At 45.3% G+C, this 18358-nt stretch overlaps 1 protein-coding gene across 1 annotated transcript in view; it reads right to left on the reverse strand.

The window, feature by feature from the left end:
• Nucleotides 1–880: 880 nt before the first annotated feature.
• ext1b (exostosin glycosyltransferase 1b) overlaps nucleotides 881–18358 on the reverse strand; it is a 78195-nt gene continuing 60717 nt past the window's right edge. Inside the window, exons 7-11 of the mRNA XM_080515813.1 lie at nucleotides 16520–16618; nucleotides 9415–9504; nucleotides 6936–7096; nucleotides 5244–5415; nucleotides 881–4088 (exon numbers count right to left, since the gene is read on the reverse strand). Of these exons, the coding sequence (XP_080371939.1) occupies nucleotides 3903–4088; nucleotides 5244–5415; nucleotides 6936–7096; nucleotides 9415–9504; nucleotides 16520–16618 (708 nt within the window). The 3' untranslated portion in view covers nucleotides 881–3902. The remainder of the gene's footprint in view (nucleotides 4089–5243; nucleotides 5416–6935; nucleotides 7097–9414; nucleotides 9505–16519; nucleotides 16619–18358) is intronic.

Consider the following 18358-nt stretch of genomic DNA (forward strand, 5'->3'; position numbering starts at 1 on the left):
AAAAAATGGTCAAAATACTCACCTGATAATTCTGCACAGCGTAATTCTCAAGGTTTGACGACAGTCGATGTTCAGATGTGGTGACCTTCCTCCTTTCATCTCCATTTATTGGAAACCATAAAAAAATGGCTGCTGATTGATTAAACTATTAATTGGTTAAAACAGCCTCAAACACTGTAGTTCATTACAAATCAAGTTTAAAACCAATTGTACAACTTTGTTGTTACTAAACCAGACGAAACTTGAAATTTGCATAAAAAATAAGTCAAATTTTAACCTTGACTATTTTATGCTCATGCACATTAACACAAAAATGGCTAAAACCACAAAAGCCATGAATTCTAATTATTTTCCTTCATTTGCAACATGAGTATGTTTCGCTGCTCCAGACATTTTATTTGGTGGGAAATCACGGAAACGCCTCCACTGGCGGCGCCACTCACAAGAAACACAAACAAACGTGCGGTTATCATCAAATATGAGTTTATTTTATTCATTTATTTATTTATTTTTTATAAATCATCCATACAAAATTGCCATTGATCTATTTCATTTGTGACCCCCTATAAAAGTGTTCTCTTAATTACAAGGTAGGAGGGCGGAGAAGGCATCAGGACAGCTGGGCTTGACCACGCCCCTCTAAGCTCGACGGATGGTAGCTGCTGATTGGCCGCTTAACTCGGCCAATCACTGATAAATAATAACAGGAAGTGGTCATGCGTCGTCGCCGCGGCGACAGTGTCCAAAACACGAAAGGGTTGAAATTAAGAGAACGAAAAAAAAAGCCGTGGCCTATCCAGTGTATGACTGCGGGCCCCGCCCCCCCCACCCCTCTGGCCCCGCCCCCTCTGGCCCCACCCCCCCCGCCTCCCTGGCCCCTGGTGCGTTCGCTGCCCGGCTGCAGGACACATCACCCGTCGGCTTGTAAAGAAGTCGCATGATAAAAGGCACAAAGCAAGAAAGAGACTCGTTTCCACAATCGCCAGCCCCCCCAAAAAAACATCCGCCACCCGGATGTGTTGATCATTATTATTAGTATTTATTTAATTTTTTTTGTTTCCTCTCACCAGTTGTGTTGAACCTCAAAATGTTAACTTGCATAATGTTCCCCACCACCACCCTCCTGATTCAAACGGATGCAGGGGTTTTCCAGACCTCCGTCACACTCTGGACCGTGAAATGTCTTTCAACAACCAATAATGTAATATTTCTTATATATTAATAGTTCCTTTTGTATATTTTCCCCACCAATCCTTTTAAAAGTTTTTACACCATTGGCTGGTAAAAAGACATCAAATCCCAACAACTGTTAAAATGTAATTCGATTTTAAATACATGCAGATGAAGACATTCAGCAGTTTGACGCCGCAGGAGAGGAGGAACGACACCATAAAAGTAAAGTTGCTCCTCGGTAGGCGGTGAAAACAAAAAAAAGCCCGATTATTAAGTGTGAACGTCTCACTGTGTGAACAGCGTCACGGCCTCGCGCCTCGTCTCAAAGCATGAAGAACAGAAATCTGAACTCGTCTCCATCTGGACGCGGCTGCTTATTATTTTCCTCCCGTCTTCGTTGAGATTTTTTTTTTTTTTACAATTTAGCTCCCGCGGAGAGCCGAGATGGCGCCGAGGTAAAACTCTCAGAGTGTGATGGATGGTGTGAAAAACCCCTGAAAAAAAAAGAAAAAAAAAAAAGAAAAACCCAAACTACAAAATAAACATCTGTGTGGATTAATGCGCACAGACGACAAAACTGAATAAATACCACACACTCCCGGCCCTTATGTTCTAGAATCCTCTTCCTTTAAAAAATAAATATATGTCTTATGTACAGAGCGGGGAGCAGGGGATAAGTGATGGTGGTGGGTTTTTTTTTTTTTTTCTCTTTGTGTGTGTGTGTGTGTGGATTACGGACACGGCGCCGCTCGCTTGAGATGATTAGCAATCGTGGATCGATATGGACACACATGATATGGTTGTTTGAAGAAGCACAAACAAAACAAAACAACAAAAAAAAACCACCAGATGAAGTTTCTCCTTCGGTTTACGGGAGAAAAACCGAACGTGGAGAAACGGGATCTTCACAATAAAAGACACGGGCGTTTGATGCGGCAAACGCCACGCGCGAGTGCGATCCGGCCGTCTCTTCCCCCACAGCGATGCCCCCGGTGAGGTGGAGAGGGCCGGCTTGGTTTACTTTGGCCGGGTGTTATGGCGAGATCTGCACGACCGCTGGGGAATTGTGGCGCAGTCGCTGGTGCCCACGAGGAAAATTCATCAGTACAGGATTTCCTATCGCGTCGTCGCACAACGTGAGGCGTCACTGTTCAGGTGAATCAGGACGGGAAGTTTTGTTAATCTGAAAGAATGAATCAGGGACGCAAAGCGTGAAACGCCGAATTCTTCTCGTTTGAGTAAATTTGATTCACCCTTTTCTGCGTAAAGTTTTAAGTCACAGCGACTCCCAATTGGATCCTACATTTTTTTTATTTTTAAAAAGTTTCTTTCTTTTTTTTTTCTTTTTCTTTTCTTTTACCCCCTCAAGTGCTCCACTGGTTGTGCAAAAGGAGCCGCACTTCTTCTGGAGTCGAGCAGAACTCGTCATAACACCCGTGAGATAATCTTAAGGTGCAAAACATCAGGCGTCTGATGGGCGGGGCAGCGGAGGACGAGGGGTTAAACTCAAAAGTGCTGAAGGCGCTGCCCCCCCCCCCCTCCCTCCCCCTCCCCCTTGAGGCCGACGGCGGCACTGCGGGTGGTTGAAACCAAACACGGGTGGAGGAGGAGGAGGAGGAGCCGTCGGTGGCTCTGATACGTCGGCGGACGAGGGGGGGGGAAGTATTTCACCGTGACACCGTCAGGCGACGTGATGTGCAATAAACTGGTTTAAAGGCAGAACTTGATGTCAGAATGGCACTGATGTCGGGAAAAAAAACAACAAAAAAAACCTCCTCTAAAATGCGTTTTTGATAGAAAGAAGGAGGAGATGAAGAAAGAGGAAATAAAAAGTGAGTGTTTTGGGTTTAGAAAGCAACGTTCTGCTTCATTTCATCCAGCAATGTTCATTTTCGCTCGTTCCCACGGAGGGAAAATGGACTTATGGTTGGATGAGCCAACTTCTCACGGCTCTCGACGGGGGAAAAGACGAGGAACGTGAGCGAGGGGAAGGAGATGAGGAGATGAAAGGAGATGAGAGGAGATGAAAGGAGGACGACCGCCGAGGAGGACGACGGGGGAAAATATGACATTAAATGAGATGTTGTTCAAACTTGTGTGGGAACAGAAGCGGATGAGCGTTTCGGGAAAACGCATCGACGGCGGGACGCGTTTGGAAAAGAAGAAGAAGAAGAAAGAAAAAAAACCCAGGATGAAAAAGGAGGAAGTGATAATGGCGGCTTTCCAGAGAGGAAACTGGTTGATTACATTTTGTGCTGCAAGGGATGAAAAGGATTAGCAGTGATGCCACAGAGCTGATTTGTACAGAAATCAAACCAGCGTTTGGGGGAGCAGAGTGGGGGAGGGGTGGTGGTGGAGGGGGGGGTCCGGTTGGAGGTCCTGATAGCGGACTGTGGAGGGTCACCAGGATCTGTCCCACTCCGTCCCTCGTCTACCGACCTGGCGAGAGAAGCCGGAGCGTCGTACAAAAAAATACTCTATGCAGGAGTTCTGGTCGTCAGTAGTGCGTGCAGCACGCCGTGGCGTCTCCACCAGTCCGTGGATTTATTCCTTTTATTTTGTCCGAACGCCACACCCTCCCCCCCTCCCCCCCTCCCCCGTCCAGCGCGTCAAGTCCTGGCGCCGCGGTCATTGGCAATGTGCTGAGTGGAAGACAGAGCTGCGGCGTGTCTCCCCTCCACCGAGTCGCCCTGCTGGGTGGGCTCGCCCCCCGGGGGGCGCCGGTCCTGTCAGAGCCGCTCGATCTCCCTGTATTTCTTGCGGAGGATGGAGACCTGGTCCTTGAAGAGGACGGTGTCCAGCCTCATCTGCGAGTGGACCAGCGGCATGCCGCCAAACCAGCTGGCGAACTTGTTCATGCAGGTCTGCCGCTGGGCGAAGTGGTCCGGGTCGGCCCAGCGGGACGCCCTGGAAGACTGCAGGAGGGGGGGGTGGAGGGGGGGGGGGCAGACAAGAGGACGCATTGAGAGACGTGCTGTGAATAAACCTCGGGGTGCAGTAGCTACGTTCATATCCAACCGTCGCCGTGGAAACGGAAAACTTTTTGGAAATGAACGTGTAAAAATGAGTCTAAAATATGTTTACAATGTGAGATGATAAAGATATTTATAAAAAAGTTTTTTGTTTGTTTTTGTTTTTTCTTTGATGGAAGTTATAACTTACGTATATTGAGAATATTATTATTCATCATTATTGCCAATGAGTATTTTCATTGATGTATGTAATTATTTATTTATTTTCTCTTCATTTATTGCTTCAGAAATTTGGTGAATATTTGTTGGTGTATTTTCTTATTTTTTTCCATAATGCCATAGTTTTATATTGTTCAAATTGTTGGTTGCTGTATTGTTGTATGAATATTAAAATAATAAAGATGTGCTTTAAAAAAAAAAAAATGTTTACAAGATTAAAAGCTGGATTTTTTAAAATTACAACCCCCCCGGGGTGTGGACGACAAATACGGAAAAGATGATCACCCCCTTGTGATGTCATCAAATAACCACAACAATCAGGGACGACAAGCTGCAGAAGCTACTGACGCTAGCAGCAGGAGGAGCAGGGCTATAGACCTATAGAACTAGAATTATATTGGAGGTTTATGACTTCTACATTTCTATGTGCTCTGTCTTCTGTGCAGTTGGTGTGTTAGATGAGTCACAGCGCCCCCTACAGGCCTGGCAGGTGTACTACATGCCCTGAAGCCTCGTGTTGAGCCGAGTGGACGGAGAGAAAAGAGATTGTTTTTCTCGTCTGTACGCTGAGATTCATGTTTAATATGTGGGGAGAAAAAAAAGAAAACAAAGCGAAGAGCTCGGAGAGAAGATCTCGACGAACGCGCGACGGGAAGAAAACAAGCCGTGACTCAACGACCGTAAAATAAAGAGGGTGAATTCAAAGGGGATTACGTGGAATAAAAAAGGCTTTTGTACGGCGGGTGTGTTGTAAAAGTGTCACTCGCTGTAATGAGTTTGATGAAAGCATGTTTTTCCTCCACTGCCAGTTTTTTTTTTTATTTTTTTTTTAGGCTCTTTCAAAAAGCTCCATTGCTGTAACAGTCGAGATGCGGGTACCTGTCCCATCATGGTCTCCTTGTACTGTTTCTTCTGGGTGACCTTGATGGGCGGCAGCTTGGTGACGGCGGAGACCAGGAAGTTCATCAGGATGTCCTCGCAGTTGGCCAGCTGGTCCACCATGCTCTTCAGCGTCGTGGGCAAGTAGTGGGTGTACAAGTAGTGATAATATCTGGAAGGACAGGGCGGGGGGGGGGCGGGGGTGTCACATTTATTACCGCGACTGTCAAAGTAAAACTGCCAAGTCCCAGGAGAATCTGGAGGAAACGCCGTTCTTATTGTCCGTCGACTGAGCATGTGCAGAACAGTTCGTTACTGCAGCCTTGAATTTTTTAACAAAGTTGCGTTCAATTCAGTTTCGTTTCCGCTTGGAAACGTGTAAACAAACTGTATATGTACCATTACTTTCATTTAATTGTTCTTCTTATCGTGCATGCATCATATTACACAGGAACATTTTGCGAAAAAGCTCCACTTTGGGAGCTCAGCGCTTTAAAAATGTTGAGTCGTTGGTCCAGAAACCTTGTATTCAGAGTTTATTGCCCCCAAATCCAGCTTTTCCTTGATTTTCCTCCTGAGCTACATTCAGAATCTGCTGTGTCTGTGTGAGCTGGACTGGCTCCGCCCCCACACACGCCCATCTATAGGAAGAGGAGGAAGTACTTCCTCTCGTGGCGCCATGTGCCAGAGCAGAGCTGTCTGATTGTGGGAGGAGTCAAAAGGGGGAGGGGCCTACCTTGATTGTAATTGGCTAAACCCCTGATGACATAGGGTTTGATTTTTGATTGGCTGCTTGGAGCAACACACTTTTTAAAACCTGGAACAAGCCGGGGAGAGAGAGGACACACTTTCTTCATCGTTCCAGGTGTGGAGACTATTATTACTGCTGGAAAACCTTTTGAATGTCAATTTATAAATAATATAAACCCTTTGAATCTCAGGGGACAAAAGAAAAACACAAACTAATCTACATCTCAAATTTGAAAGAAGCCGAGCTTAAAGATCTTTTATAATATACCAGAATATCATACAAACTTTCCAACTTTTAGAAAGTGAGTAATGAAACTTGTCCGACTGGCGGTAACATTAGAATTAGCCCTGATTGCTATTAGCACGAGTTAGCTTCCCCTGCTAAGAGCACGACGGCAGTTTCTCTCAGGTGTTCCGTACGACAGCTGCCTGCGCGTGTTTCAGACTATTAAGAGTAACTTATGAGTAACAAGTGAAAAAAAAAAAGCCGCTCCTGATGTAACGGCAACCCGTCGTTACTATAACTTTTAATATGCGAGCGACGGCCGAGCGCCGCGGCCGGCGCTACTGCCCAGATGACGGACTGATTGGAAGTGATCAGGCGTTTTGGGCGGCGCCGATTGGCCGCCTGCGGCTTAATGGACTGTTCCCGTCGCACACCGAGTGGAGCCACATTGAAGCTGGCAGGCGCGCCGTTCCCACGACGCCCGGGAAAGCGCGGCGGGGCCGCGCGGCAGACAAATTGACATTTTTTCGGGATAAAACACACTCCCGTGTCAAAAAAAAAACACCGTTTTTTTTTCCCCGAGGCTGCGCGGCTCTGAACATCACACCTGCTTTATGAGCCACAGATCAGCGCATCAAAGTGTTGATTCAAACGACAGACGGTGGGGGGGGGGATCCTGTGATCCCGGCACAACACACTGAGGCGCCGCGGCTCACCGGTGGTAGATGGCGGCTCCGGTCAGCACCATGGAGTAGTCGTTGGTCCACTTGGACGTGTAGCCCCAGCGCTCCTTGTTGGTGTCCCAGAAGTGGCTGCGAGCCGGGTAGCCCACGATCCGCTCGGGGAAACTCTGCCAGACGGTGAAGGCGAAGTCCACCTGGGAAAATAACACAGTCTTATCAGCACCGCTTAATAACCCTTCACCGAGGTGACGACGCTGACAAGTACTTCTTTGCATTATGCAGATTCGTAGAGCTCCTGAGAGGTTTTCGTGAAACACCGGCGAGTGGAGAAAAGTATTTACGGTCGTTCTTTCAGCAATGAGACACAAAATATTCCCTCGGTCAGTGTTTTTCAACCTTTTTTGAGCCGAGGAACACTTTTTTCTTTGGAAAAATCTGGAGGCACACCACCACCACCCGAAAATGTTAAAATGTTAAACTCTGTAGCCTCTATTAACAATATAAAGTCTTTCTCATCAAAGTTTTATCAACAGGAATCCAGTAAATCCAGAAACAAAGTCCTTTTTTGTAATAGTGACTCCCTCAGTGTGAAACCTGGACCTGATGGATGAAGAGCTGAGATCCTGGTTCACATTCTTCCTTTTCAAAAACTTCTCCATCACTGTCACTGACACAGTACTTTGATACAAGATGGTAGCAGGAGGTGGAGATTAACCACACTGACGTCTGTCACTTTACATTTCACCGGCAAAGTTCTGTGCTGCCCTCTAGTGGTGAAGAGTATTTATACATGATTACTCTGCAACACACTGTCGGCTGTGAAATTGGATAATTTCCCACGGCACACCTGACTAGATCTCGCGGAAACACCAGTGTGCCGCGGCACCGTGGTTGAAAAACACTGTCCTAGAGATTAAAAAAATATAAAAATTCACAACTTCCCGAGAGCTGCTGGGTGTGAAATACACACAATTTTCTCTCATGCCCTCGTTTACATGACCACTTTATCAAAACGCAAAACCATCGTGAGTAATTCTCCTGCAGACAGATGGACAATCGGAACAGTATTTCCTCCGTCGTGTCATGACTCCTTGGACTTTTATTTTGAAAGTCCGCGTTGTGACGATCCAACTTCCAAGGATGTCTGCGTTCTCCCGTTTGTTTATGCTGAGAGCCGATTGTTCTCGTCCACTCAGAACCGAGTTTAGCCGTTTTGTTTATCACTAAATCAATTGACTCAAATTGAAAAAAAAAACATAAATGGATGAATAACTTCTTCTGAAAATAGAGAATCCTCCAGTTTCTCTTCTGCACTCCAGATACAAATGAACAATTATCACTTCAGCTCCGACAGCTTGTTGGTTCCTCTGGATTCCCGGCTCTCATATCTAATAATTAACGTCCCGCAGGACTTCCCATATCTCAGATAAGGTGACGTCACACTGGAGATGGATCACTCATCGCCACAATTAAAGCCATTCTCAAAAAGCCCGACTGGAGAAGCAACATCTTCAATTATCCTCCTGTGATGTTGACGAACCAAATTGAGGCTTAGTTGGTTTTATTTAAACCGAAAGCTGTGAAATTATTTACAGTCGATTATGTAAGACAAAAAAAAAACACACAAAAAAAAAACACAAAAAGGGCGAGCGAGAAAGACACGAGAGGGAGAGCGCTAACGAGCGAATGAAAACACTTCAGTGGGAACACAACAGAGGCAGAAACCTCATCAAGCACAAAGCAGTCGTTTCCTGCAGCCAAAGCTAGCGCGGCGGCGGCGGCGGCGATCAAAGCGCTCAATCAAATAATTAGACAAAAGACATGAGAAAAGGCCCGGGCCGCTCCTCAAACAGCACGCTGTGCATTACACCGCGCGTTACACAGCAAAGTGGGAAAAAAACAAAACACATTTCTGTCTGCTCATCCTGCCAGAAGTTTTGCATATGAACAAATCCTGCAGGGGAGGGGGGTTGTAAGAAGAGCCAGATCCTCTGTTTCTTCTCTCTCGCTTGCAGAGAAAGAAAAAAAAAAAAGCTGAATATTTCAGAAAAAAAAAAAAAAAATTCCATGACTCTCACAATGGTACATACTTTCCAGCTGAGCCAGGATGTTGAGGGTGACTCATCAAGGAAAGACCCGGCAGGACAATAAAAAAAACATGGCCGCTCATTAAGAAGAGCTGCTGTTGGTCCTGAGACTTTGGGAACTTGTGAGCGTCTCCAGATCCAGCTGCTGCAGCGGCGCAGCTCCGACTCCCTGTGTCGGGGGGGGGGGGGGGGGGGGGTGATCCTCAGAACAAAACAGCCTTTATGGGAACTAATTCTGCTCTGTTCAAAGCAGCATCTGGCTTCCCAGGGTGCTGCGCCAAAACATGTCCCCGGGAAACAAGAAAAAAAAAAAAAAAAAAAAAAAAAAAAACCAGGACCGGAGAAATGAAACGTCCGTGAGAAGAGGAGGACAGAAACCAGCAGGTAGGCGAGATGAGATAAAGAAGGAACAGATGTTGAAATACCTCGGTGGTGGACAACACGGTGTCTTCGTCCAGGCTGAGGACGGCGTCGGTCACCAGGGCCTTGTAGGGGAAGAAACGGCTGCTCATCACCTGCAGGGGGCGACACAGAGCACGGCGGGGGTTAAAGCAGGGGGCGCGGGCTGAGAGGGTCAACTTCACATTTCTACATCGTCGTGGGTTTTTTGTTGTTGTTTTTGTATTGTGGCTTTTCCATGGAGGGCCTGAAGTTTGTACATGTACTGTGGCTTTTGTACTCTTTTTTTTTTTTTTTAGCTTTTGCACACATGCTGTGGCTTTTGTACTCTTTTTTTTTTTTTTTTACTTTTGCACACATGCTGTGGCTTTTGTAATAATTTTTTGGACTTTTGCACGCGTGCTGTGGCTTTTGTACTTTTTTTTTTTTTTTTTTTTTTTTTTTTAACTTTTGCACACATGCTGTGGCTTTTGTAGTAATTTTTTGGACTTTTGCACGCGTGCTGTGGCTTTTGTACTCTTTTTTTTTTTTTTAGCTTTTGCACACATGCTGTGGCTTTTGTAATAATTTTTTGGACTTTTGCACACGTGCTGTGGCTTTTGTACTCTTTTTTTTTTTAGCTTTTGCACACATGCTGTGGCTTTTGTGATAATTTTTTGGACTTTTGTACGCGTGCTGTGGCTTTTGTACTTTTTTTTTTTTTTTTTAGCTTTTGTACACATGCTGTGGCTTTTGTACTCTTTTTTAAAAACTTTTGTACACATGCTGTGGCTTTTGTTGTAATTTTTTGGACTTTTGCACGCGTGCTGTGGCTTTTGTACTCTTTTTTTTTTTTTTTTTTTTTTTTACTTTTGTACACATGCTGTGGCTTTTGTACTAATTTTTGGGACTTTTGCACGCGTGCTGTGGCTTTTGTACTCTTTTTTTTTTTTTTTTTTTTACTTTTGCACACATGCTGTGGCTTTTGTAATAATTTTTGGGACTTTTGCACGCGTGCTGTGGCTTTTGTACTCTTTTTTTTTGTTTTTTTTTGTTTTACTTTTGCACACATGCTGTGGCTTTTGTAATAATTTTTTGGACTTTTGCACACGTGCTGTGGCTTTTGTACTCTTTTTTTTTTTTTTTTTTTTACTTTTGCACACAAGCTGTGGCTTTTGTAACAATTGTTTTCCCTTTTGCACATGTACTGTGGCTTTTGTAGTAATTTTTTGGACTTTTGCACGCGTGCTGTGGCTTTTGTACTCTTTTTTTCCCCCCTTTTGCACACATTCTGTGGCTTTTGTAATAATTTTTTTCCCTTTTGCACACGTACTGTGGCTTCGCATTTGTTTTGTGACGGATTTCCTTCTTTGTTGTGGCTTTTAGATGCCTGTAGCTTCTGTATCCTTGATGTTGTACATTTTCTCACTTCCCTCTGGACAATAAGGACCTTGTTTTAGATGATAAATGATTAATAAATGACGCAGGATCTGTTGTTGGCGTCCAACAAGCTGACGGCACATCAGACTGAATGAACTAAAGAGGTTTGAACCCAGCGAGGGGTTAAAAACTTCAGAATGAACCTTCCTGTGGTTCCTCTTTGTTTTGTTTTGTTTTTTTTGCGGTGTGGAGGTGTCGATTCAAAGACGGCACTATTCAACGGGCTTCACGTCGCCATGGAGACGCTTTTCTCCAATCACGCCATGGTGTATTTGATATCAACAAGCCGCCGCACCTCAACCACAAAAATCATCTTTTCTCCTCTCAGCTGTTTGTTAAAACACGTGTTTTTTTCCTTCCAGCTGCTCAATGTTCTGTTTTTTTTTTTTTTACACGTTAGTGAGGATTTCATGATGAGGCCTGATTATTTAAAAAAAAAAAAAAAAGATGTGCAGTAGGCGAAGCATAAAATTACAATTGTGCCAACGGTAAACACATTAAGGAATAAATGCGAAGAGGAACAGCTAATGGAGGTAGAAAGGTTTCAACATGTTCTGTATTTATAAAGAATATTTTTTATCCCAATCATTTCTGCAAAAGTTATTATCGCATCTCCACCTTCTCATTCACACACATGTATTTCGTCTGGCCTCCTTTTCTTTCCTCTTCTCTGCAGACAAATACAAAAGATTGTTCTACAATGACACTTCTGTGAGACACAACGATCGGACTGAAGATCGCAGTCATTCGCCTTAACGACACTGCAAAGATAAGGGTTGAAAAGCAAAGACGCCTCATCTTCTCGCCACTAACAAATCATCTGTACTCTATTTACCGCCTCTGCTGCCGAGTAGGAAGCACAAGGCTCGCGTTTACAGAATTATTTATTTATTTATGCCCTTTTTCCCTCCCGTGGCTGAACAGCAGCTGAAGATCGATGAGTCGTGAGTCCGAATCACGACGGTTTAAAAACTCAAATATACAGAGCGAGGCGTGACGTTAAACATCGAGTCCGACTTTTAAGAGTTTTGGCTGAATGTAGAATCTACCACCTTAAAGATTAAACCATCTAATCCTCCTGCTTCTCCCGCAACTCAAGACACCATCTTGTGGCGAGAGCTTGTGCTGCAACGCCAGTCAGATTCAAAGACACGTGGACTTCGAGGAAACGCACAACAAAATGACTTTATATGGAGGCCTGTTGTTTTTTGTTTCCTGATGATTATTTCATGCTTCGACTCGCCGTCGTCGCCGGAGACTAAAGACACATTTTTAGGTCCTTTTGCTTCCAGCGTCGACCGAATACATTTTTAATGATTCTTCACAAATTCATGTGATTCGGGGGACGCGGCGGTGCCACGGAAACAAAGAGGAAAGCCAATATCCTACACTTCACTACGGGCTGCGCCCCCGTCGTCCTCAGCAGTGATGGAGTGCCGATACACGTTTCCATTACTGCTGCAGGCGTCGTCTTTCTCTTCTAAATCAATAAAAACACACGAGTGCAGCCTGAGTCATGCATCTTGCATGTGACACTTTCCCCGTTGCCGAAAACCCGAATATGTATATTTAACAGACACAGAAGAAACCCAACTGTATAATACATGGCCGTCCTTGAGTGTTTTGCTGGAGGCAGAGCGGGGACGGCGGGTGGGTGGATGGATGGATCAACATCTTGAGGGTGTTTAGACGGGAAGTGTTTGGTCTGTTGCCGTGACGAGAGACGCCGGGGACGAGAAAACAGCAGCCTGTCGTCGGCGTAGAGCCGGACGTGTGTGTCGACTCAAACAGCCTCCCACACAAACAGCAGGCGGCTCGGCGTCCACGGCGCCCGGAGACGCTGTTATTTACTTATTCTGCACCGCGCTGAAGGTCAAACAACCGTCTGAAGTGAAGAAAGCGACGCATTTGCATGTATGGAAAGTCGCCGTTCGCCGTCGTCAACGCCGTCGGAACAGGCGCCGACACGTTTCTGTGCAACCGGTGACCAAAGTGGCTCAGGAGACGTCGAGGGACGGCGTGAGGACGAGACGTCCCGGTTGGTCCACAACCAGACCAGCGGCGACAAACTGGATTTCAAATTTCACGTGAACTTTTTTTTTTTTTTTAACTGCATGATTTGTTGTGCTTCAAAAAATAAAACATTAAAAGGGAAAATAATTCATGCTTTGTTTTTCTCTTGCATTACTTTTGTTATTTTATTTATTTATTCCCCTCTCTTCCGTATTATTTCTGTTATATTTACTTTTTTTTTTTTTGTATGTTTTTCTGCTCACCTATCCTGTATACCTGGGTAACTTTCTGGGTTTTTAAGGGAAAGGCTAAAAAAAGCTAGAGCTTCTGCCTAGTTTGAAAAAAAAAAAAAACACGTGTATGAATAAGAAAAATTCCACTTTTGCACTGAAACTGTAACTGAAATAAACAATTCATTCATTCATTAAAAAAAAGGGTTAGGGTTAAAAAACGAGGTATTAGTGATTAAGCCAACGTAGGGATTGACATTTGCTTTCTAAATCGGCCTCCTGGTTTCTCTGCACCGCTCCGTCATTACGTAACGTCAAAACCACACATTGTGCAGAAACAACAAGGGTTCCAGAGAGAGAGGGGGGGGGGCGGCTGGGCTCCCCCAAAACGCTCCAGAAGCAACGACGCCATGGAGGAGGAGGAGGAGGAGGAGGAGGAGGGGGGGAGCGACTGAAAGAGGAGGAGCAGGCGATGTTTTCAGCCTCCCAGATGGTTTGTCATGTTAGAAGTGAGACGTTTCAGCCCGCGGCTTCCTGCTGCTCTCCAGGAATGTGAGTTCTTACAGCGAGAATCCGCCTGCAGCACTTCACCTCCTCTCCAAAGGTGTGTGTGTGTGTGTGTGTGTGTGTGTGTGTGTGTGTCACTGCGCTGTGGCAGATTGTGAACCGAACACGAAGAAGTTTCCAAAACATTTGCAGAATTTGCAGAAAGTTGAATTTTAAAAACCATCAAATCAGGCATTTTTTTTTCACCAAAAGTGTCTGGAAGAGGTTTTCGCCCCGGAAACTTCTTTACGTCGCCGTCGTGGAATTGTGACGCGCGACAGATCAGTGAAACCTTTTCCTGCGATTCTCCTACGACCTCCAAAATAAAACCTGGGCTGGTATTCTCAAGCGACGACACTTTCAAAATGAAAATGAAAATAACTTTTTCTGTCGTTTTGGGGGCCTTTAAAAAAAGAAAAATGCTCCTGTTTCCATGGCAACAGGAGAAAGGGCCACTTTTTTCTAAATTGTTCCTACTGGAAATAGTAAATTTCTGAAGCAAAAATGAAAAAGTGATGCGGAAAACTTCCGCCAGAGTTTGACCCAAATCTCTTCCCTGATTGGTGCAGCAGCACCTGGAGGACCTCACCTGGAGGACCTCACCTGGAAGGACCTCACCTGGAAGGACCTCACCTGGAGGACCTCACCTGGAAGGACCTCACCTGGAAGGACCTCACCTGGAGGACCTCACCTGGAAGGACCTCACCCGGAAGGACCTCACCTGGAGGACCTCACCCGGAAGGACCTCGCCTGGAGGACCTCACCCGGAGGACCTCGCCTGGAGGACCTCACCCGGAGGACCTCAACCGGAGGACCTCACCCGGAGCACCTCACCCGGAGGACCTCGCCTGGAGGACCTCACCTGGAGGACCTCACCTGGAGGACCTCACCCGGAGGACCTCACCCGGAGCACCTCACCCGGAGGACCTCGCCTGGAGGACCTCACCTGGAGGACCTCACCTGGAGGACCTCACCTGGAAGGACCTCACCCGGAGCACCTCACCCGGAGGACCTCGCCTGGAGGACCTCACCTGGAGGACCTCACCTGGAGGACCTCACCCGGAGGACCTCGCCTGGAGGACCTCACCCGGAGGACCTCGCCTGGAGGACCTCACCTGGAGGACCTCACCTGGAGGCTCCATCCTCAAAACAGAGGCAACGTGCCGAGTTAACGAAAGAAAAGATCCGTCCGTCGTTTCTCCCTCTGAACATCTGGACGCCGGTCGCAGATGTGGGACATTCACCGCCACCAATTAACGCGTGTTTTTCGACTCTCGGAGACGAAAACTTGTTCTTAAAGCAAAAAAAAAAAAAAAAAAAAAAAAGTTCAAAGAAAAAGTAACGAAGGAGGATTAGAGCGAGGAAGAGGAAGCGGCAGGAAAAAAAAAAAAAAAAGACGAGTGGAGAGAAATACGTTGTTAGTCCGTCTCGGTTTGACGGAGGAGCACAGCGGGGCCCGGCACGGTAAACACAGCAAAACACACACACACACACACACACACACACACACACACACACACACACACACACACACACACACACACACGGCGGCCCCCTGCTGTGACTGACAGCTCGGGAGAAAAGCACTCAGAGCCGTGGGAAGAGCTGCGCCCCCGCCCCGGCCGGCCCACCGCCGGGTGACTGACACTGATGTGAAAACCACTTCCTGTGATTGGCAGGCGGAGTTAAGTCCTCGCAGGAGGCGAGGGGGGGGCGGCGGCGGGGGGCGGCGGGGGGACGGCGGGTTGACGCGCGGCCCGACAACACTTTTACCTTAAGGCAAAAAAAAAAAAAAAAAAAGAAACCCCATTAGAGCCGAGATCAGCGTTGAGACCGGAGCCGGGTCACGGAGGAGGTGAAGAGCAGAGCCCCTAATGAGGCTGTCATCATAAAGACCATGGAGGGGGTGTGGGTGGGGGGGGGGGGGGGGGGTGTGGGGGGGTGGTTATGATGCCGTCAGTCAGAAACATTGAGGCCACAGCCACCCTTTTTTCTCCCCGGCCTTCGACTAAAGCATTCCGTCCACACGTCACTATGAACTGCAGTACACATGCCAGGCCTGTAGGGGCGCTGTGACTCACCAAGCACATAGACATGTACAAGTGGATTCCTGCTCGGAAACCTCAACAATTCTAGTTCTATAGGTCTATGTGGACGGCCCCTGAGAGGAAACGTGGCGTCGTGGAGTTGTTCTTCTTGTTTTCTTCTATTATATCTATCTATTATAAATAAACAACGATTAACAACCGTATAACTTAGTCTGACACCATTTCTCCTCCTGTGAGTCGTCAGATCACCCTGAGTGGGGCTAATGCTAATGCTAATGCTAAGACAACCGCTTCCCAGTGCTTCGTCTCCCGTATTTTCATTTCCTGTATTTGTAAGCGAGTACCTGTTGCCTCGTTTTAATCGCGCCACTCGCCAAAGTTTCCACGAGGATTTCCAGCGATCAAACATCCGACAGTGGGGAAAAAAAAAAAAAACGCGACCTCGCAAATGAGCAATTTAAAAATAGATTACAGTGATGATCAAATCCGACTCGAGAGTAAAGCGCTCCCAGTGATAAATAATCCCGCAGATTAACAGCTCTTGTGTCTCTTCACACATATTTTGCCACTTCTTTTAACTCATTAGACATTCGATTAAGAGCAAATTAAAATAAAACAACAACAACAACAACCAGACACAAATTAATACAGTAAAAATAATAAACAGAAATTGCCACTTCTTGCAGCTTGTCGGTTTATTTCAACGTCGTGTGTATTATTCTCATTACGGAGCTTTAATTAAAAGCACACAAACTGTCCTTTAATGGAATCGGCGCGGCGCAAATCGAAACTCATTACCTCGAACAAACTCTGAGCTCAGTGTACAGTGTGTGTGTGTGTGTGTGTGTGTGTGTGTGTGTGTGTGTGTGTGTCACCTTGTTCTCCCCCTCGAGGACGATGAGAGGAACCGTCCCGATGTTGGGCCAGCGATGTTTCCCCGGCAGAGCTTTGTCACAGTTGTACAGGACGATGATCTGAAAGACGGAAACGAGACGTAGATTTATTTGTTTATGTTTGAATTCTGTGTTTTGAAATCGGTTCCGGGGTGTTTTTGCAGCGGCAGGAAGGAACCGTTTGGGAAAAAGTCTGGAAGAATTCACTTGACAATTAAAAAACAAAACAAAAACAAAACCAGCGCAGCGACGTGACGTCGTTTAACTGTGGAGGTTCATGGAACGTTTGGTTGTTTAATCGACTCGAAAAAATCCAACGTGCCACTGGAAACACAACAAAACATTTTCGGGTTCCGTAGAGACTTGGTACTTTTATTTTGACATTCACCCAAAAACAATCCAACTTGGTAGTTTTACTTTGACGGTCACCATAATGACAGTCCAACTTGGTAGTTTTATTTTGATGGTCATCGTAATAACAAGCAAACTTGGTACTTTTATTTTGACAGCCACCATAATGACAGTCCAACTTGGAAGTTTTATTTTGACGGTCATCGTAATAACAAGCCAACTTGGTAGTTTTCCTTTGACAGTCACCATAAAAACAATCCAACTTGGTAGTTTTATTTTGACAGTCACCGTAATAATAATCCAACTGGTAGTTTTACTTTGACAGTCAACCTAAAAACAATCCAACTTGGTAGTTTTATTTTGACAGTCACCGTAATAATAATCCAACTGGTAGTTTTACTTTGACAGTCAACCTAAAAACAATCCAACTTGGTAGTTTTACTTTGACAGTCACCCTATAAACAAACCAACTTGGTAGTTTTACTTTGACAGTCACCCTAAAAACAATCCAACATGGTAGTTTTACTTTGACAGTCACCCTATAAACAATCCAACATGGTAGTTTTACTTTGACAGTCACCCTAAAAACAATCCAACATGGTAGTTTTACTTTGACAGTCACCCTAAAAACAATCCAACATGGTAGTTTTACTTTGACAGTCACCCTAAAAACAATCCAACATGGTAGTTTTACTTTGACAGTCACCCTATAAACAATCCAACATGGTAGTTTTACTTTGAGAGTCACCCTATAAACAATCCAACTTGGTAGTTTTACTTTGACAGTCACCCTAAAAACAATCCAACATGGTAGTTTTACTTTGACAGTCACCCTAAAAACAATCCAACATGGTAGTTTTACTTTGACAGTCACCCTAAAAACAATCCAACATGGTAGTTTTACTTTGACAGTCACCCTATAAACAATCCAACATGGTAGTTTTACTTTGAGAGTCACCCTATAAACAATCCAACTTGGTAGTTTTACTTTGACAGTCACCATAAAAACAATCCAACGTGGTAGTTTTACTTTGACAGTCACCCTAAAAACAATCCAACATGGTAGTTTTACTCTGACAGTCACCATAAAAACAATCCAACTTGGTAGTTTTACTTTGACAGTCACCCTAAAAACAATCCAACTTGCTAGTTTTACTTTGACAAGTCACCCTAAAAACAATACAACATGGTAGTTTTACTTTGACAGTCACCCTAAAAACAATCCAACTTGCTAGTTTTACTTTGACAGTCACAATAAAAACAATCCAACATGGTAGTTTTACTTTGACGGTCACCATAAAAACAATCCAACTTGCTAGTTTTATTTTGACACTCACCCTAAAAACAATCCAACTTGGTAGTTTTACTTTGACAGTCACCCTACAAACAATCCAACATGGTAGTTTTACTCTGACAGTCACCCTAAAAACAATCCAACATGGTCGTCTGTCCACTAGAAGGTCTATGTTC

This window comes from Blennius ocellaris, assembly GCF_963422515.1.
Source record: "Blennius ocellaris genome assembly, chromosome: 20".
NCBI lineage: Eukaryota > Metazoa > Chordata > Actinopteri > Blenniiformes > Blenniidae > Blennius > Blennius ocellaris.